Here is a 22,536-nt window from a genome sequence, read left to right on the forward strand (position 1 = left end):
ACTTTGTCTTTATTTACTAAAGTCTTTTAATGAAAAATTGTATACTTATTAACCAGTTGTCTTTTTGAATTTTTATACTGAGTATTCTACAATTCTGATGCAGATTAAAATTACGAATAGAATGTTTTTTCCTTTTCTATATTTTGTACTGAAGTCGACAATATTTTTATGAAAAACCTTATATTCTACTAACCAGGTGTTTCTTGCAATTTATGTACAGGATGTTCCATAAAACTGACACAGGTGTACCAGATTTTCCCTTATTCATTTTGTTAATTTTTTCATGGAATCTTTTGATGAAAAGTTGTATATTTATTGACCAGCCGCTTTTTAGAAAATCTATATATGTACTGGGCGTTCCACAAAATTGACCCACATCTGCTGAATTACGGGCAATTTTTTCCTTTTTCACTTTTAACTTTGTCTTTATTTACTAGAGTCTTTGAATGAAAAATTGTATATTTATTAACCAGGTGTCTTTTTGAATCTTTATACTGGATGTTCCACAAAACTGATCCAATTACCAACAGAACGAAACTTTCCTTAGGTATATTTGTTTCCATTTCTACAGTTTGTACTGAAGTCTGCAATATTTTTATGAAAAATCTTATTCCCTACTAACCACATGTTTTTTGCAATTTATGTACTGGGTGTTTCATAAAACTGACACAGGTGGACTAGGTTTTTCCTTTTTCATTTAACCAGATGCCTTTTTTGGAAGTTTGGAAGAAACTTTTCTTAGTCTTTCCCCGAGCGGGGCCTACTCTTTTTTGAAAAACGTTCTCAATAAACTTTTATATACGGGGTGTTTAAAAACTAAAGCACAGGGTGTTTCAAAAAATGTTATATTTACTAACCAGCGAGGAGAGCACCGCGGAGCGGTGCTCGGGCCGCGCGCAGCGCGGCTCGAGGGCCGAAGGCCCGAGAGGAAGGTCAAACTTCGCGTCAGCGAAGTTTGCCTACCTTTCTAGTATATTAATTTATTGTTTTTGATGAAGGTATAACGATAATAAAAATTACAGTTCATTAATCAAACACCGCTTATTATTCAATTCTTTAGTGCATCAAATCCAACGTATATTTTTCTGTGTTGAAATCAATAATTTCCAATTTACACAAGAACTGTTAACTTTGGGTATAGGGAACTATAGTATCTTTTTAAAGTAAATTTAACGTCACAATAATGGTCACATGTTCTTAAACACTCTGTATTAATTTATGCAAATTTGACGTAAACTGGTTGAATTCCATTAGTTTTAAATTATCCATGCTAAATTTCATTACCAAATAAAGCTAAATGTCGGTTATTCTATTTTCAATAACTTACATCCCACAATTTTTTTCAAAATTGATAATAACTTGAAAACAGTCACATTTTGATCTATAGTACCTTATATAAAATTAGTCTACATTTTACCGTAGAATTAAAAAATGCAAAGATATACAGAGCATTCCATTTGAAATAACAGAGTTGATGATGACTTCCGGTCTAACCGGAAGTGCGAGAAAGTTGACACTATTTTCATTGAATAGATCTTTTTGATAGGTATTAATGGATGGATATAGAAAATGTTACTTATATATTTGAATTTGTTCGTACAGTGTATGGGTTTGATAATAAATACTTTAGCGACACGAAGCATTATGATTTTGATAAAGTGATAATAAAAAAACTACATTAAATCCAATAAACACTAAAATATTACGATTTAATAGTCAACCAATTTTATTACCTACTATACGCTCTTGCTGCAAATCTCATTTTGATGAAAAATTCATGAGCGTTATATACGAGTATTTATAATAAAATTAACGGTTATAACAAATAATATTCAACTGTACTAGGTCATTCACTAATATTCTACCACCCTTCTTTTTACCTTTCCGTCTAAGAAAAAATAGTAATGATAATAAAGTTTTCGGAAATGTTCTTACTATCAAAGAAAAATACAGGATGTCCGCAAATTTCACCGACAACGTTTGACTGCATATTCACGACGATAAATAAATACGATCTACGAAAAAAAAGTTAAATAAAAACTTTTTTGTTATTGAGTTACATGCCTTCAAAGTTGTCAAAAATAAAACTAACTTAATTAATAACTTCATAACTCTATTACCGATCGCGTTAAAATTTGGTACATTTATTTGGACTATTATTGCGTATTATTTCTTTAGTTTTAGTTAAATCGATATGCTGGGTGATAGTTTTCTCCGGTTACCTCTCCCTCTTAACGGTCAAACTTTTACAGTGGTCGTATTTTTTTAAAACGGGCAGCAACATTGAAATGGGCGTTTTATTTAAAAAAAATTGTGTCTCTTGAGAAAATCGCCTAGAGGAAGTCATTCTTGAGAAAAATCGCATTATTTGCAGGTCTACATTCTTCGGTTTGCGTAGCAGTGTCACGAATTTAAAACTTTGAGTTCAGTTGGCGATGAAAACAAGATGTTGATTGCTGTGGCTATCAGGGAATGTCATTATTGTCGTGTTTCTTTATGAAGTGTCCGCAGTGTATCAAGACAATTAAACGGAGTTGTAAATTTTCATAATTTGCATGTGTGGAGTAATGAGAATACTAAAGAAACCCGATAATAATCACATTACCTGATATCCACAAGAATCAAGGTCTTGTTTTCATCGTCTACTGAACTCAAAGTTTTAAACCGAAACGTACACACATGCAAATAATGCCATTTTTGTCAATAATGGCTTTCTGTAGGCAAATTTCTCAAGAGACATTTTTTTTTCAATTAAATGACTTTTTCAATATTGCCGCCCGCTTTAAAAAAATAAATACGACCACTGTAAAAGTTTTGACCGCTAAAAGGGAGAGGTAACCAGAGAAAACTATCACCCAGTATATCGATTTGACTAATGCTTTAAGAAATAATACGCCATAATAGTTCAAATAGATGTACCAAATTTTAACGCGATCGGTAAAAGGGTTATGAAGTTATTAATTAAATTAGTTTTATTTTTGACAACTTTGGCCTGTAACTCAAAAACCAAAAATTTTTTATTTAACTTTTTTTCGTAGATCGTCTTTATTTATCGTCGTGAATGTGCAGTCAAACGTTGTCGATGAAATTTGCGGACACCCTGTATATAAAAACAAATGACTTTACATTTCGAATATATGTATGAACAAAACTTTTTTTATAGGAAAACTCTGTGGAGTTGTAGATTTTTGTATTTTTTTCTTTTTCCTGATTACAGTGATTTCACAACGTTACAAAAATAAATAGGCTGGACCTTGAACCAAACCACTATTTCCTTTGACCTGCTGAATCCGAATCTAAAGTCAGAATTCCAGAATCAGTTCTTATTTTGCCATAACATCTATGCTCCTCTAGGCAGCAGTTTGAAAGATTTCAAAAGGACTCAAGCAGTCAGTGATTGGAAAAACCTTCAAACTCATGATCTCATTGCACCATTAGCTTAATAACCCCAGGACCCCGTTACTCCATAACTCGGATCTTGCGGGATTGTACAATCATGACATTCTTGACCACATACATCAGGAGTCACACCAATCCGAAAATAACCCTTACGAAAGTTGTTGGGTTCAGAGGGGGGCATCGGATAGTACATTAATGGATGCATAATTAAATTTACTTTAAAATGATATTATAGTTTCCCATACCCAAAGTTAACAGTTCTTGTGTAAATTGGAAATTATTGATTTCAACACAGAAAAATCTACGAGTAGGTATGGTAGGTTTATTTAAAGCATCGCCCTTTTTAATTTAATATATTGATTTATTGTTTTTGATGAAGGTATAACGATAATAAAAATTACAGTTCATTAATCAAACACCGCTTATTATTCAATTCTTTAGTGGATCAAATCCAACGTATATTTTTCTGTGTTGAAATCAATAATTTCCAATTTACACAAGAACTGTTAACTTTGGGTATAGGGAACTACAGTATCTTTTTAAAGTAAATTTAACGTCACAATAATGGTCACATGTTCTTAAACACTCTGTATTAATTTATGCAAATTTGACGTAAACTGGTTGAATTCCATTAGTTTTAAATTATCCATGCTAAATTTCATTACCAAATAAAGCTAAATGTCGGTTATTCTATTTTCAATAACTTACATCCCACAATTTTTTTCAAAATTGATAATAACTTGAAAACAGTCACATTTTGATCTATAGTACCTTATATAAAATTAGTCTACATTTTACCGTAGAATTAAAAAATGCAAAGATATACAGAGCATTCCATTTGAAATAACAGAGTTGATGATGACTTCCGGTCTAACCGGAAGTGCGAGAAAGTTGACACTATTTTCATTGAATAGATCTTTTTGATAGGTATTAATGGATGGATATAGAAAATGTTACTTATATATTTGAATTTGTTCGTACAGTGTATGGGTTTGATAATAAATACTTTAGCGACACGAAGCATTATGATTTTGATAAAGTGATAATAAAAAAACTACATTAAATCCAATAAACACTAAAATATTACGATTTAATAGTCAACCAATTTTATTACCTACTATACGCTCTTGCTGCAAATCTCATTTTGATGAAAAATTCATGAGCGTTATATACGAGTATTTATAATAAAATTAACGGTTATAACAAATAATATTCAACTGTACTAGCTCATTCACTAATATTCTACCACCCTTCTTTTTACCTTTCCGTCTAAGAAAAAATAGTAATGATAATAAAGTTTTCGGAAATGTTCTTACTATCAAAGAAAAATACAGGATGTCCGCAAATTTCACCGACAACGTTTGAAAAGAGTTATGAAGTTATTAATTAAGTTAGTTTTATTTTTGACAACTTTGAAGGCATGTAACTCAATAACAAAAAAGTTTTTATTTAACTTTTTTTTCGTAGATCGTATTTATTTATCGTCGTGAATGTGCAGTCAAACGTTGTCGATGAAATTTGCGGACACCCTGTATATAAAAACAATTGACTTTACATTTCGAATATATGTATGAACAAAACTTTTTTTTTATAGGAAAACTCTGTGGAGTTGTAGATTTTTGTATTTTTTTCTTTTTCCTGATTACAGTGATTTCACAACGTTACAAAAATAAATAGGCTGGACCTTGAACCAAACCACTATTTCCTTTGACCTGCTGAATCCGGATCTAAAGTCAGAATTCCAGAATCAGTTCTTATTTTGCCATAACATCTATGCTCCTCTAGGCAGCAGTTTGAAAGATTTCAAAAGGACTCAAGCAGTCAGTGATTGGAAAAACCTTCAAACTCATGATCTCATTGCACCATTAGCTTAATAACCCCAGGACCCCGTTACTCCATAACTCGGATCTTGCGGGATTGTACAATCATGACATTCTTGACCACATACATCAGGAGTCACACCAATCCGAAAATAACCCTTACGAAAGTTGTTGGGTTCAGAGGGGGGCATCGGATGGAGACTTTCAATTTGGCCTTGATGAAGAAAAAGAGCCTTAAGTACGTAAATTCGGGGTCAAAAATAGAGGTTCCTATTTAAAAAATTAGGTTTGACCTTCAAATTACCTTGAAGGTTAATGTCAAGGTCAAATTAAAGGTCACCATCCGATATCCCCCTTCGCACCCAACAACTTTCGTAAGGATTATCTTCGGATTGGTGACTTTCCTGACGAGATATCCAGGTGCGTAATTTAAAATATTTTGTCCTTGAAATAACCGTTAAAGGTCATTCAAAGAAAAACCTTATGTACTGAACGTAAAATTTTCGCTCTTTTCGTATCCGAGGTCGAAAATTAAAAAAAAAATAGATTTGAGCTTCAAATGACCTTGAAAGTCAAGGTCAAGTTCAAATCCGAGGTGATCATCCGATGTCGCCCTCCGGACCCAACAAATTTCGTAAGAGTTATTTTTGGATTAGTGGCTTCCTTGAAGGGATATTCAGATGCGTAATTTGAAATAGGACACCCTGTATATTAGGGTAGATGGATTATGGGAGTTAATTGAGTATCTTCAAAAAACGAGGCATCTGCGCACCAATGTTTATATGAACTTTTTGTCTTAAAATCACTCAAATAATAGTCTGTTGAATTGATTGTACATACTTATTTAACACCCTGTATATGAAAATATTACATTTAAATATCTATTATGATCCAAAATCGTATATCTTATGCGGACCCAAGAAATGTTTCATTTTAGGCGACTTTGCTCCTCGATATCTCGAAAATTGTCCATTTTCGAACTTTGTGCCCATTGACACACTCTTGATCAGGAGGATATCAGGTACAAAATATTAAAAATCCAGACACATCCACCAGAATCTGAAATCCATAAGGTTTGTGTGGGGTCCTTTATTGTATTTTATTCTAAAAAACGACCTATTTATTATTCAAAATATATAAGAAACATATTCACCATTTGACTTACTTTTGCCCTATAGAGTTTATTTAAAAAAAATCATTTAGATAAACTATGTATATATCTTGAAACCATTTAAACCTGATGCATCTATTCAGGACAAATTATTTTACAAAAGCTTTTTTCTGAAGGAATATATACTAAAAAATTATTAATTGCTCTGATGTTAGATCCCTTGCTACCTAAAGTAGATAGAGAAAAGTTTTAAAACATTCTTTCATATCGCAACAGAATTACCGATATAAATTTTGCAGATAAGGTGTATTACATTAAAGAAACTGTATTTAAGAACAGTTTGCACAACTTTTCTCGGTGGAAAGCCAAAAGTGTTTGTTTTAAATAACTCAAAGGAAACAAAATCTTAATGAAATCAATTTTCCTCCCCTTTGCAGTTTATTAAAGAAGCATGGCTAACCTATCCTTACCACTGCTGCGCTTTCAAGTTTCCCCGAACGCACAACCCCTGGGAGTACGAGAAGCACACCAGGCTCGTCCACCAACTCCACGAGGCCTGTGCTGCGAAGAATACCACTGTCAGCTATGTCTTGCAGGTAACGAAAACAAACATATTTATTGGATTTGAATAAAATTTTGTGAAAACTATAAATTATCTAAAAATAAAACAAAGGAGCCGCATAGTCAAGCCATTTTGTCCTATAAGATCATTTCTCTCACAATCATGGTGCAGGAAAATCATGTGAAACTGAGCTGGTTTCTTAGTCAATAATGTGACAAACAATGAATTAGTGGCCAGAACTACTTTTCGGGCTGCCACAATTTTATCTAACAAGATGTGTACAGAAATTGACACCAAGTGAGTTCGATTTGTTCAATAGTTTAGTTTTTTAGTAATAAAAGTAGTTTGAATCTAGTGATCAATTAAAACTGACTGCAAACAAATTTTTACAGCTGGTAGAGTCCTGCAAACACGAAATACGACAGCTCCTTCCTCGATGTGAAAAATAGGTACCTATTTAGTGCACATTTTTATTTTATTTCCGTTTAAAGCAAAGAATCCGTTAATATTACTCGATTTACTGTTATATTTCTTTTGTTAAATTATATTTCAAGTTTGTTAATAACTTCCGGGTAATTATAGTTATTGCATCGTTTTAATTAATATGCCACAAACAAATAAAGAAGAGATTTTAATTGATAGTAAAACTGAAATGCGAAAGTGTAATCAAGCCAATTAAGTTTCCGGCCATATATTTGAGCTAAAATAAATATATACCTATAAAACCCGTTAATAGTAATGTACTAGAAGTTATATTTTCCATTCAGCTAAATAATATGGCTATTAAAAAATAAACATATAAATATTAAATTATTGGTAATCCATTTTTATAACAGAAGGTATGATTATATTTAGAATATTATAGTTTATATTTTATGCCAGATATAAATTCGTTGCAAGTATTAGAAATTTAATGCAATGGTTTTCTAATTTGTTGTTGACATAATTTGTAATTCTAAAGGCATTTTTATTTTATTTTACTTGTACTACAAAATAAAGAAGTATTTTGACTTCAAAACATTGCGCGTTCTAATTAAAAGTGTTTACATATACAAGATATGAAGTGAATTTGTGACAAACGTTAAAGGGCAATTCATGTCCAAATAAATAAAAAGTTAAAGATAATATGTCTTTTAATCTGGGCTAAAAGTTTCTCTGTTTTCTATCATGCAGAAAATTAAGAATATCTGGAATATATTTCTAGTTCATTCCATTTCTCCATCAATATAATCTTAGATTTGTTTTCTACAAAAAATTCTATTCGCGTGTTCTAATTCTGTCTCTGATTTCTGTAAACTTTTTAATGTGTAGAAGAAATAACAAAAATGTAGTTCTGTTTGCTACACCAGTGTTACTTCACTGCAAACTCCACTTTGTGAGATGTAAATACAGTATACACCAGGAAAATTAGCGAAAACAAAAGAGAAACTCGAAAAAATTCCTATCTGCGAGATTATTGTAAAATTGTCTAAAGGTACATAATATAAGACGTCTCTCATCTCGTGAGTCAAAAACTTTTATAAGCTAACTTTTCTATTTAAACAAATAAGTGAGGAAAACAGTTTTTTTCACTTTGCATTTTTTCTGGGGTTCAGGGCTATTCTACGAATTCGTAAATATGTCCATTGTTATTTTTTCGTCGAGCTACCACGGTTTAAAAAAATTATAAGTTTCTACGATAAATAGAAGCCGAGATATTGCAAAATTTTCAGCGCGCATCAATTTGAATTTCCCCCACCACCACGCCGCCGGCCGCCGGACAGTTTACTTAGCGAGTACCTTCTCTTTAAAGGGCTCGTGAGTCGTTAATTTTCTATATTTTTCAATGCAATTCACGGCAAATCGTAGTTTACGTCGTAAACTTTATTTTGCGAAAAATTCAAGTCTTAATATTTATAAACAATTGCGCTACGATTTTTTAAAAAAAAATTCTTATCTTGGCTCCTGTTGGTCGTAGAGGGCACTTTTTTTTTTTTAAAACTGTATTTTTTTTCCAGCTATCCATTGCACCTATTTTCGGTGAGATAGCATAAATAGCAACAATGTTATTCAAATTGTTTATAAGCGAAAAACGCACGGTTTTTTAATGCACAATTTGAGAATGTTAATGTCAAAAAAACGGTGATATTTTTTAATAGGTCGCTTAATTGCGTCTTTAAGATTACAATGACGCTTTCAGAATCATGTTTGATTGAAAATTAACGTCTGTACAGAGGCTTAAAGTTCATAACTTTTGGAGCCTCCGCTATAAACAAATAGAATTGTGCGAAAACTATTGCACCTACAGCGCCCACTTTTGGCACACTTTTAAAGTATGACAAAACCCTCAACTTGTCATAGGTTTTATAAAATTTTAACAATAAATGCGATAGTTATAAACAAATGAAAAAATGGGCACTTTTCTTGTTTTTTTGCAATAACTTTTTTGTTTATTAACCGATTTTAATTTAACCAGTCTCATTTTGTAGATAATTTTACTCCCTACAAGCTGTCTGTGAGTCACTTTTCGCTAAAATTGATGGTTTTCCATGCAAAGTGAAAAAACTGTTTTCCTCACTTATTTGTTTAAATAGAAAAGTTAGCTAATAAAAGTTTTTGACTCACGAGAGGAGACATGTCTTGTATTATGTTCCTTTAGACATAATCTCGCGGATAGGACTTTTTTCGAGTAAAAATCTTATGCTTGGCCTAATAGTAGAAATCAAGATTTAGGCTCGATTTCATATCAATTATTTTATTGTGACTGTTATTTGTGTCGGTTTATATCGAAATTGACAAAACGGCAATAGCAATATCAACCGGTATGATTTTTTTCAAGGTTTCATAACTATAAAGCAGCTGTAAAAGTGAAATGAAAGTTTTTGTAAAAATATACCTTCATAGAGGGTCTTTTATTTCGTTAAACATAATGTTGCGAGTTCCTACGAAGTTAAAACAGGTCGAAGTTTTAATCTATTGACAATATATCTTTAATATTAATGGCAAATTTTCTTCGTGTTTTGACTATTTATGAATAAAAATCCACTTTTTCGTAGCTCGTTTTATCGAAGTGGTGCCGCAATACTCACAACAATCTGTATTTTATATACAGAGTCCAATAACTAGTTAACAGAAATAGAGAGTAAACAGTTTTGGAGCAACTCATAAATATGTTTGAGACACAAAATGAAAATATTATATGAACTAAGTATTAAATATTTGCCTTCTAAAAATATATGTTTTGATGTACACCGTTTTAATATAAAAAAATACTACAATACGCAATGTAGCTGTGTGTAGTCGTCTCATACATTTTTTATAAAACATATATTTCGATGCAAGTATCGCCACAAGTAACCATGAATAATGTGTCTCAGAAATATTTATTTACATGAGAATTTGTTTGATGTATTCTTAGTAATACCTGTTTTTCTTCCGATTTTACTTGAAAATGTGTCTTTTGTAAAAAATTTTCAGAAGCAGTAATTTTGTCAATTGCCACATGCTAAAGGGTCAAAGTTTGCAATATCAAGGGACAAACAAAATTCTATATTTTCCTTATCAAGAAAAAGTGAGTTCCACGCAACCTATACGTTTATTAAATTTGCTACTAATTTTTAAATGGTTTAGAAGATAACAGAAAATCGTTGTCAACAGGTCATCTTCAAGCTGCTACGGGTACAGCTTTATGAGAAGTCAGAAATAAACTCTAGTTCATTTGAACTGTTTCGAATTAATTGACATCAGATGCAAGGTGTTTCGAAAATAGCTGATGCAAATGAAACAGTGAATTTTTTAGCTCATATAACACAGTCACACAAAAAAAGAAGTGTCATATGGTTTTGACCAAGTTAATTGTATTTTGACGCGCTTAATCCGAATCCACTGTCAGAATTGCGCTAAAACGGTCACATTTTTTTCTAAACTTCTCCAGATTAATCCAGAATTGGATCCTTGGGGGTTTTAGGGGTTGCTGATCACGAATACGAAGCAAATTCAACATGATGAATCCAATATGGCGGACCAGAATCCAATATGGTTGATTTTATGGATAAATGTATGCATGCATCTTTAGACGGACGGCTTTTTTAAAACAGGACTGGGCCTTTGAATGTATGGATAGTGGGATGACCTGACCAACTAAATCATCCACAAAAGGGCCTTTCGGTTGTGTAACATTTAGAAGCGCATCTTATGTTTGGTTTGGGAGTTTGGATTGTCAGCTAGCTGTTGCGTATGATTGTGTTAGGTTTGGGGTTCGCAGCTCTGTCAGGGCCTTTTTGTTGTGTAGGATTTAGTGGGCCAGGTTATGTTGACATCCAAAGATCCATACATTCAAAGGTCTATTCCTGTTTTAAAAAGACGTCCATCTGAAGATGCATACATTCACAAAATTAACCATACTGGATCCTGTTCCGCCATATTGGATCCGCCATGAGTTCGTATTCGTGATCAGCAGCCCCCAAAGCTCCCCAGCAATTCTGAATTCAAATTCGTGATTAACGAACCTAAAAACCCCTACATACCAAATTTTTCGTGGTTCTATTAATTTCTTGCAAACCTCGATTTCTGACCGATTTTTTTGAGGTTAGAAAAAAATCGCCTGAAAATTTCACTGTTTCAATTTCGTCAACTATTTTAGAAATAACACCCTGTATATAGTGTCGTATCCTTCTACTAAATAGTAATACGGCATTCAAATTCATTTTTTAGGACACATTCAGAGTAGATTGCTTTTAAATTTAAAAAATGTCGACATTACAATGAGGTTAATATTATCCACTACTTTACTTCAATGACTACATTGTAAATAGGGTTAGTTTTCTAGTTATAGCACTTAACTTGACTACTGAAGTTAACTATGTACTTTATGATGATTTATGAAAGAAGAAAACAAAGGCAGGACCCGTATTATGGTAGTAATTTCGAAACTATACTTATGAATATTTATACAATTCAATTTTAATAGACAACTATTTAAAAAATAACATTGTCCTTATTTTTTGCACATTAAAATTTGGTCAGAAGTAATTTTTTTATTTATCAACAGTAACTATTATAATACATTTTGTACAGCTTCTTCACGTCTATCATCCTCAATGTATTGGTTTGAAAATATATATTAATTGAATCTCGTTTGGTGACAAATAAATTCATAGATAAGTAGGCCTCTAAAACATTTACTGGTCATAAATATGATTTACGCTTCAATGTAACTTCCCCACACTTGATGGACTAAAAATTTAAACGACGGCTTTGTGACATGGATATAATGCGCAACAATGTTTCCTTAAGTAGATTATTGAGAAAAGCATTCGTAAAAAATAATGGAAATATTTCAAATTATAGCTATAAGATGACACATTATTTCGTTCTTTTGTTTTTGTCTTTGATTTTCTAGTTTTATCGTTTAGCAAAAACCGTTTTCTACTATACAGAGTAATTCAGACTTATCCGAAAAACAAAATTTTAATGTACAGTGGACTCTTACGAACACAATTTTGTAAAAAAAAATCAGAAAAGCAGTTCGAAACTGATTTAAAAATACACTTTTGTACGGTATTGGAAACTGGTCCATTGTAAAACCTGACCTGGCGCAAGGTAAGGCATGCGGTTGTAGACCGGCACAACGGCAAAATGTAATAAAAAAATGGACGGACAAAAAATTGAATTAATATTGTTAGGTATTATTAATTAATAAAATTAATTTGTGGTTTGAATTAATAAGATCATTTGACATAGCTGATGTTACAACAACTGTTCAAAATTTTGTTCACCGACGTCACTTGGGCCCGTCCGTCGTACCTAGTTTCTACGAACTAACACAAATGTCGTATTGCTTCACCATAACACTCCGTGTTGCTATACACGTAAGCCATTTTTAACACTTGGAAAAGTATTGTAATACCTACCAAAATCGATTTTCAGTATTTGGGAACGCCTGGGTCACGTAGAGAGAGAGCGAATTGCGTACCTACAGCGCACAACGCGAATGACGCTAGAGACTATAGTAGCCCAACGATGTAAGGGTTCTAAATACTACAACTTCAATTTTTTTTCTCGAAAACTGTAAGGATTTTACAAAAAACTTTTTACGATGTTGACTTCATTTTTCATGACACATCTATTTTCAAATTTTTGTAATACAAGCTGGGACGCTTGCTAGTTTATTTGTTAGCTCTCGAAACGGATGGGCCAATTCTGACAGTAAAATATTTCACTCAACAATAACTATTGAAAAGTTAAGGATTTTCAAGTAGGTTTAGCTTCGCCATAAAGTCGTCGAGAGACTAGTGCCTTTTTGTCACCGGGAGTAATAAAGCAAAGCCGTCCTTCGGAGAAGGCCTCATGAAATTTAGCAATGTTTTTGAACAAGTTGACTTAGACCGTCGAGCATCTGGTATCAAGGGAATATTCGATATTTCTAATAACGCGCGAAATGCATTCGAAAGGACGTAGGAATTCCAAGTTATTTAAATAAGTTGTTATAATGTTGTGAGGAAAATAATAATAGACCAAATAGCTGGTTTTTAGGTGGATTTTCCAAGCTATAAGGATATATTAAATGAGATTGACTAATCCGTCTCGTGTCACCTACGGAGTCACAAGAGGAAGGTGTAGGTTATTTGTAAGTTCAGTTTAATCTCAAAACAATACATACAATTGTAAATTCAGTCAACTAGATAATTATTAACATGGTATAGTTATGCCAAAGCATCCCGATATTCAGGGATCCTGCTAGTAAGATAAGAACCGAGATTTCGGAACCCAAGAAATGGGCGTGTCGAAGCGCGGTGTCGAATTCAGGAGAGATCTCCGAAAAAGGCAGTTTCTTCTTCGGTTTCACATTGAGCAGCCTACTTAGTTTTAGAGTCTCGGGTTAATTTATAATAGATAAACTCTTTCCAAATTTTGCTATGGATCTCGCATTCCCTGAATCTCGGTACGCTGCCGTATGTAAATAAATCAACAATGTTTGTTCGAATCTGTTGTGTTTCCGTTGTTTTGTTAGTTTTGTTTTTATTGTTATTAAAACCCTTCCTGGAAAGTTTTTGTATTTTCTTGTTCTTCCAACTTAAGTGTCACCCTATACAACCAATCACTGGATTACATTCTACATGAACGACGTACGGTACTTACCGTACGTCTGGAATTCATTCTCTGAACGTACAACATTTCTAAATTCCCACGTATTAATTAAAGTGTAATGACAATTATAAACTCCCTTTCGAGAAGTAAATGGTAAGTTAATATCGTTATGATACTGGTCATAACGGTAGATGGTTAATAAAGAAATAATCCCTCAGGTTCCATTTTTAAGGATAAGTTGTGAGCCACCTTGTATAACAAGTGATTTTTATTTGTTTATGTATGTCTCTACCCTCAATTGATATTTTGAATGTCATCAAAATGAAATCGAATACCATTTGATTTGCTGATGCACTGAGTGTCAGTGGATCGTCATTTAATTGTTATTATGACAAATTATTTATCTTTTATATTAACTAAAATAGAAGATTATGGAGATAGTTTTGTAGTTTGAAATACATAAAATCTTATAATAACAAACATAAGCATAATATAAAGAAACTACTATAATTTCTTTCTTACATAAATGTATGGTACAGTCTTTTCGATATGTCTCCCTTACTACTAGAGATAGATCTACTAAATAATATATAATTGTAAATACACGGTCGATAGGTGCACGGTTTAAGGCGTCAGTACTTAAATCGATGTGTCGATCTGCCCGGGTTTCGAATCGCGCGGCCGGTAGGCCGTAGATTAGCTATGCTTGTACGGAGGATTGGCACCCTCTGTGCAGGTATGGTAGGGTGGAAGAATGTTGGCTTGGGTCAATGTGAGAGATTGACACCGGTTGGCATTTGACCACCCCCCTAATTAATGAGGTTTTCCAGGTTTCCCTCATTCCTGCACTGAATGGTGGATAGGGCCTACCAACATAAGTCGTTCCTGGGCGCAAATGCGGCCTGCGTAATAATAATATGCCGCCTCCTCTCCCGCACAAGTCTCCGACTTCTGGGCTAATTCTCGTGGTTAGAATGAGGAGTAGAGATATTATTATTGAATCTATGGAAGAGTTGTATCCAAATAAGTAAAAGTATATGTATGTATATGTATTTTTGTCTTTGGGTGTCGTTTTTGATACCAATCAAACAATTCTTAAACAAGTTATAAGGGGTATTTAAGAATCCCCATGTAGGCATATAATTTAATTGATAATAAGTTAAATTTTTTGAATTAATTTAAATTATCCAACATCTTTAAAGCATAGGTACTTACGTTTTGTTTCTTACACAGTCACTAGTTGTCAAACAAGCTCCTTCAAAGTTATTTGTTCCCTGAATATTTTTGTGTATTTACATTTATTTTTACATTTACAAAAAAGTGTCAGTGTAAAATATTTACTGATTATGAAACCTTGCTGCATTTCAGGAAAACAAAGATCCATCACTGAAAGCTCTGCTCCGTTGGATGCCCATGAATGCCAGTTTAGGCGCTGCAACTCAGAACGACGAGCTGTGGGGAGACGAGAACGAGGTCTTCCATAACAGCACGAATGCTTTTCCAGTTACAACGGCACTGTGTGGCGAGATTTACAGGAATTACCATGAGGTGAGTCACGGGTGGATACTCATCAATCTCAGTCAAAGCGTCATTTTACGGATCTGTCTTTCAAAGGTTTTGTGAACCATTTTCTTAGAAATATACGGCACGTTCCTTTATGCTTAATAACTCAGGCATCAGTTCTTAATCAAGAACAATGATCTTTAGATACACGATATAACTGAAGCGTTGGAACGATCTTTTAGAACGTATTCCTCTCGACAAAACAAATAAAATAGTTTTTCTAAAGTTATCCTCCAAAGATAGAATGTGAATCACAGTTTGTAAACAAATTAATTAAAAACCATTAAAGATCAGATCATCTATTAAAATGAACTCATTGAAGCCTATTTACTATAAGTAAATTGCTTTTAGTGAAGCAAATTTTGGGTTCAATATTTGATGGAATTTATATCTTTAATGGAATAACTGTTGTGTGCTGTCACATTTATCGAAATAAAATCGACTTCACAGAAAATAAAGACCAACATCAAAAACATCCATGTATCAATATGTAAGACTAATCTGTTAGTATATTTTGATATAGTTTTAAATTTCACACAGAGATTTATATTTTCCATGAAATGTCAACAAAATGTCAAAATTGTGCCCAAAAATTTCTGCTGATATTATGGAACCTTTCAAAAATTATTTTATTATTTAGAAAACTGTACCTTGGTTACCTAATTGGATGTATCTCATCAAACCAAAATTATTGACGATTATAGACGCAGATATAAATATTTTTGCACATCCAGAACATAAAATATCATACATTTTTTTTCCAAATGGATTTAATTTTGAAAGTTAATGTTTACTTTTCAATATCAATGGAAGTAGATACATTTGATAATTTTGGAAAATGTATTCATGTTTTCGTCAAGAGTTTTATTAAAAACATGTGTCACAATACTTTGTTTATTATTTATTCTAAAAGATAATCAAACGACATAGGTACCTAATAAAATTTATCCTCTCTGTAATATTTGTTGGTATTTTGCATCTTCATTTATAGATGTTTAGCTTTCTACAATATCTTAAATAGAAAGTTCTTTCCATAACTTACTTTTTATAATATTTAGGATATGGAGTAGTACGAATTTTTTTAGTTCTCAACATCAGGTGTTAAATTTTTGTTTGGTGTGAGAGTTAATTTATTAATAACACAAAAAAGAAGTGAAAGTTTTGAAAGACAAGACCATGGTATCCATATGGTTTAGGGGTCGCTGAATCCGAATCAGGTGTTCGTTTAACACGATTAGCTCTAGTTTAAGGTCAGTTCAAGGTCAAATGTAGAAAATCAATTGCCACCGAACTAAAACTACGTATCTATACGTTTTTGGGGTCACTAAATCCGAATCTCATGTCCGTTTGACCCGATCAGGTCTACTAAATACTTTTTGATAGAAAAAGATCAATCAACATACAAAAAATGTTTATAAAAACCAACCTCAGAGTGAAAAATTTGGGTTTGAGCAGAGAGAAAGGTTTCACCAAGACATTAAAGAAGGAGGAAATTTTAGTGGCAATTAAACTATCACTGATAGTGCTAGTGATACTAGTGATGGCGAATATATTCCATATCACGTTATGACAAAAACAGGAACAATATCCCAAGAAAAAGTAAATTATGTTATGTATTATGAGATTTGGGCCTGGCAGAGGATGGACAGAGTTCCTAACATCATGGCTAAAAAAATACTAAGCAAGCCGGAAATGTGAAATCTCCTTATTATCGGTGCAGAAATAAGGAGTCTCGAAAATATTTTTCTTACGATGAAGAATTTTTCTTAGGTTACTGCAATGATATCGTTGGATTAATGAATCACTTCAAATATGGATGTTATAAACCTAACGAGTGGAGTGGATTGTTCATTGATTCGTCCAAAGGAAGCTAGAAAGCTGTTCTACTGCATAATACAAATGTGTATGCAGCCGTACCTGTAGCACATTGAAACAATAGTGCTTTAGTCTGAGGATAGTCTTATGTAGGATCAGATTCGAACAACACAAATGACAAATTTGTTAGAATCTTCACCATAATACTGGGCCAGCAATCGGGATTCACAAATATTCTTGTTTTTTATGTGAAACTCCGAATTCGGATTCAGCGACCCCAAAAACGTATAGTTGGTTTACTTTGTTGGCAATTAATTCTCTACATTTGACCTTGAACTGATCTTAACCCAGACCTGATCGGGTGAAACGAACACCGCATTCTATCAAAAACCTATGGATATGTAGGTTTACTTTGTGGGCAATTCATTCGTTTCATTTGACGTTGAACTAAACTTAAACCAGATCTGATCGAGTCAAACAGACAACGGATTCGGACTCGGGGCCCCAAAAACGTATAGATACGTAGGTTTAGTTTGTTGGCAATTTATTTTCTACATTTGACCTTGAACTGACCTTAAACCAGAGTTAATCGTATTAAACGGACACCGGATTCGGATTCAGCGACCCCAAAACTATCTGGATACCATGGTCTTGTCTTTCGGAACTGCCACTTTTTTATGGGGCTATGTAATACTAAATATTTTTGCAATCAATTTTCTATGGACATATTTTATCTAAAGAATGCCTGGTAAATCCATCTTTTAAATTAGTATTAGCCATCATTGCAGTCATGTCACAATGCAGGCGTTTCCAGGCAGCACAGCATAAATCCCTGCTTAATTAACCCACTATTGCATCAATACCTGTTTTAATTAAACCAGTTAATCTAAACAAGCGCCGCATTTTTCCAGTGTCATAGAAAAACACTATGCTGGTGAACTTTAGAGCTGATGGAATTTTAAAGTGAATGGCGTTCATTATTTTATTTTACTTTTAAATTTAACTTGAATTAAAAGGTAATTTAAATTGTCACCCCTAATGTAAATTAAAGCTCATTTGATTGATGACTTAACTTTTAATATTGTCTTTTGTCTTCTGCTCTGCAGTTGATTCTTTTATACATATAGACGAATCTAGACAAAATATGATCTCTTTTTTATCTTTTTTATTTAAGTTAAACATCTTTCACCATCTTATTTTAGATTAAACACAACTGGTCAAACTGTCAACTGATAAATGTCTCTCGTAAAAAAACTGTAGATATATTTTGATGCTTTAATTTTCAGTAATAATTTCCCTTGTATATTAAATTAGAAAAAAATGAGATGAAGGTTGACACAGAAAAGATATGTGATTTTAAATGAAAAGTTTCCTATGAGCATGGATCTGAAAATGCTGAATAAAAAAGGTGCAGGGTAAAAGTGCAGTACTAAAAATTTATTATTTTTGTAAATCCTTTTAAATATCTGATAGCACACAAATGAAATTGGAACAGGTCTTTAGATTATCGTTTGCAGTCTCATGGACGAATATTTTTCAGTGACGGGATACAGTGGATAATTCAATATCAAAAAATAATTGTTTATTGTGTTTTCGATAAACTAGTACAATTTTCTGAAAAGCCTCTACAGAAGATACAAAACAAGTATGTACTCCTATTCGATATCGATAATCTGCACCATTTGCGAAAAAATTGATAATAAACCTTTTTTTTGGTGCACTTCAATGCCACACTGAATTGAATCATGGAAGTTAATAAAAAATGCATTGTCATATTGCGGAAAAATAACTTTTAACACTAATGTTCACTGGCACTTTTGACTTTTGAAGTCGCCATCATCGAAGTGCATCAAAATATTTCTGAAAAAGCGATATCGATATCGAAAGTGTTGTTTCAGATAAATGCGTTATTTTACTGTATATGTTACGGACAATATTTTTTTGGTAAAAAAAATATTTGATTTCCTCCTACATTGTCTGATGTACTAGAAAAAAAGTATTTCTTCATGAGATCATTACAGTCGATAAAAGATCTGTACCAAGTTTAATTTGTATCTACTATATTGATGTAATTTAAATGTGTGTATATGATAAATTAACTATTCTCTTAAAAGACTTCGGATGTATGTTTATGAGGAACGTTTCTTTGAAATGATGTTTCCTATGTTCTGTTTCAGTTTAACGCCATATTTTTTAAATACCCAACATTTAGAAAAAGGTAGTAGGTTATTTCTTCTTCTTCTTCATCTAGTGGTTGGTCCTTTAAAAGTCCCATAGCACTGCGGCCTATTGTGCGTCCCACTATTAGTCCTATTCAGCAAGTAGATTTGTCCTTTTTACAAAGTCCAAAAGCTTCCTTGCTGACACTTCTCTCAGCTCCTTGGGTTCCAAATAGGGTCTCCCAAGGAGCGTGATTCTGCTACGTGCAAATCCCGGGCACTCGCACAGGATATGCAGAGAAGTTTCATCCGCCGATTCACATCCTCGGCAGACCGGACTGTCTACAAGCTTTAGTCTATGTAGATGTTTCCTAAAGTGACAGTGTCCCGTTATGAGTCCTGTCACTCTCCTGAGCCGGATTCTATTCAAGCTTAGTAACTCATTCGCTCTTCCATTCGAGTAGGTTATTTAGTTGTTTAATTGTTCGAATTTCGAGTATAAAGAATTATGCCACATACGTTTGCTTTTAAAAAATAGTTATATTATGGTAATCAAGTTTTATTAGTTTGTGTTCATCAATGCATTCCACGAAATGATTAAATTTAAAAAATATTATTTTCTTATTTTGATGATCTCCCTTTTACTTCATTGAAGTATAACAAAATTTTCTTCTATATCTCAGAATCTACACAGCAGAATGCTGTCGTATTAGGCCAAGAAGCAAGGGGTTACAACGTAGTTTTTATGTGTGCAAGATTTTGTCGATTGCATAGAAAATTCCCTGGGCAATAAATAAATTGTTTATAGAGCAAAATATTGAAAAATTCTGAATGGTCATAGGTATTTTTAGTATTGATCATTGTTTATTATGCATGACAAGTATCTCTAAAAAATTGTGTACTCTTTCTAAACCTTAATTACTACAACAATTAATAAAAAAAGTGATTCATTTTCTGTAACAACTGTTGGAAGCAGTTTTCATTTACTTCGAATCTTTAAAGGTGAATATCTCGAAAATTGTTACTCGTAGTGACACTTGCAAGGTATACATTTTTTACGTAAAAAACATGGGAAAATAAAAAATATATCAATGAGCCAGATATACAAAGAAGCCAAAAAGTTATGATATTATATAGACATGCTGAGTGTCGCAAGTGGTAATAAGTAGGTAATAGTAAAATTATGGTCGGATTTGAATGCGTCACTTCAAAGAACCTCCATTTCTAGAATTTATGCAAAATCTGTAATTTTGTAAAGGCCATTTAAAAATAATTAAAACAGAATTTTCATTTTGACGCCCTGTATCTCTATACGTATCAACTTTTGGACTAAAGTAAGTTTAGTTAAATTGCAATATTCTAGTGTGAAGAATCAATTCCCAATTAAAAAGAATATTTGCTAATGACTCGGCAAATCAATTTGGGGCAGCGTTGCAAGGAGAATTGTGGTCCGATGTGTACGAAATGCATTCTATGGATGGTGCTTTTGACTGCTTTTTAAATATATTTATGTATTATTTTGACATTTTCTTTCCGTTAAAAAAGGTTTATGATAATGGTAAAAATAAAAAAAAGAACTGGAAAAATACTGTGCTAAGAGAATCCAGTGTAAGACTCAGGGACATGTGTCTATTGAAGAATACATGTCCACTGTTACTAACTAAATACAAGCAAGCTAAAAGGGAGCATGTCAAATTAGTTGATAATACAAAAAGGATGTTTTATCAAAATAAAATCTATATGTCTGATAATGTTTCTAAAACAGCATGGAACTTAGTATCTGAATTATCAAATAAAAATAAAAGACTGGAAAATATATCTATCATAAACAATGGTGTAGTTTGTAATGATCCTGATAAAGTGGCCTCGGCTTTTAATACTTTTTTTCTTGAAGCTCCGAAAAAGATTTTAGATAAAATACCTAAAGGTGATTTATATGCCACTAGTACTCAGTTTAGTATTCCAAATAATAATTATTCTCTGTTTTTGAATCCTTTCGTAGAAAAAGAGCTGTTAATTTTATTAACTACTAAACTGAAAAATAAAACCTCATTTGGACCAGATGGTATACCAATGTCTGTACTAAAAAAGGTTATACCTTTTATTACACAACCACTCACATATCTAGTGAATTTGTCATTTTCGACAGGATGCTTTCCTACTATACTGAAGGTTGGAAAAATCGTGCCAGTCTATAAGAAAGAAGATCCTACGAACCCGCAAAATTACAGGCCAATAACTCTCGCTTCTACATTTTCTAAAATTTTTGAGTACTGTTTTCTAGAGCGCATCCTAACATTTGTCGCTAAACATAATTTATTCACAAAAAATCAACATGGATTTAGGGCCAATATGTCCACGCAAACAGCAATACATAATTTCTACACCAGGGTTTTGGAGTTCTTGGAAGCGGGTGAATGCCCTGTTGGGATCTTTTGTGATCTCAGCAGGGCATTTGACTGCGTCAATCATAACAAGCTACTAGATAAACTTAATTCATATGGTATACGAGGGACAGCATTGGACTGGATAAAATCCTTTTTAAGTCATCGTTTGCAATTTGTTAGTTTAAGGCATGTTGATAACACGGGGATACAGATGGTAAACTCAGAATATCGAGGTATAGATGTGGGTGTGCCTCAAGGCTCTGTATTGGGTCCAGTGCTCTTTTTGCTTTACACAAATGAACTGGATTCTCTTACCACTGATGCAAAATTCACTATGTATGCAGATGATCAGTCGTTATTAATCTCGGATAAAGAAGATGTACAGTTAGAACGTAAATCCAACGAAGTTCTGCAGATTTTAAAAAATTGGTACAATTCTAATGATCTCTATCTTAATACAGAAAAGACGCATGTGATAAGATTTCATAACAGACAAAAATATTGTAACCCTTTAAGCATAGCATTAAATGGCTCAGAATCACTATCGTTTGATAGTAAAATAAAGTTCTTGGGCGTAACAATTGACGAGTGTCTCGGTTGGAAAGAGCATTGTGTTCAATTAGCTTCTAAACTGAATTCGGTATGTTTCTTA

The 22,536-nt window shown here is 32.8% G+C and overlaps 1 protein-coding gene across 1 annotated transcript in view; it reads left to right on the top strand.

The window, feature by feature from the left end:
- The window catches only part of LOC108905465 (lutropin-choriogonadotropic hormone receptor-like), a 205,151-nt gene that overhangs the window by 142,207 nt on the left and 40,408 nt on the right, over positions 1-22,536 (top strand). The window contains exons 10-11 of the mRNA XM_023454593.1: positions 6,768-6,926; positions 15,329-15,508. Coding sequence (XP_023310361.1) covers positions 6,768-6,926; positions 15,329-15,508 — 339 coding nt within the window. The remainder of the gene's footprint in view (positions 1-6,767; positions 6,927-15,328; positions 15,509-22,536) is intronic.

Source organism: Anoplophora glabripennis, unplaced genomic scaffold (genome assembly GCF_000390285.2).
Source record: "Anoplophora glabripennis isolate ALB-LARVAE unplaced genomic scaffold, Agla_2.0 scaffold267, whole genome shotgun sequence".
NCBI classification, from domain to species: Eukaryota; Metazoa; Arthropoda; class Insecta; order Coleoptera; family Cerambycidae; genus Anoplophora; species Anoplophora glabripennis.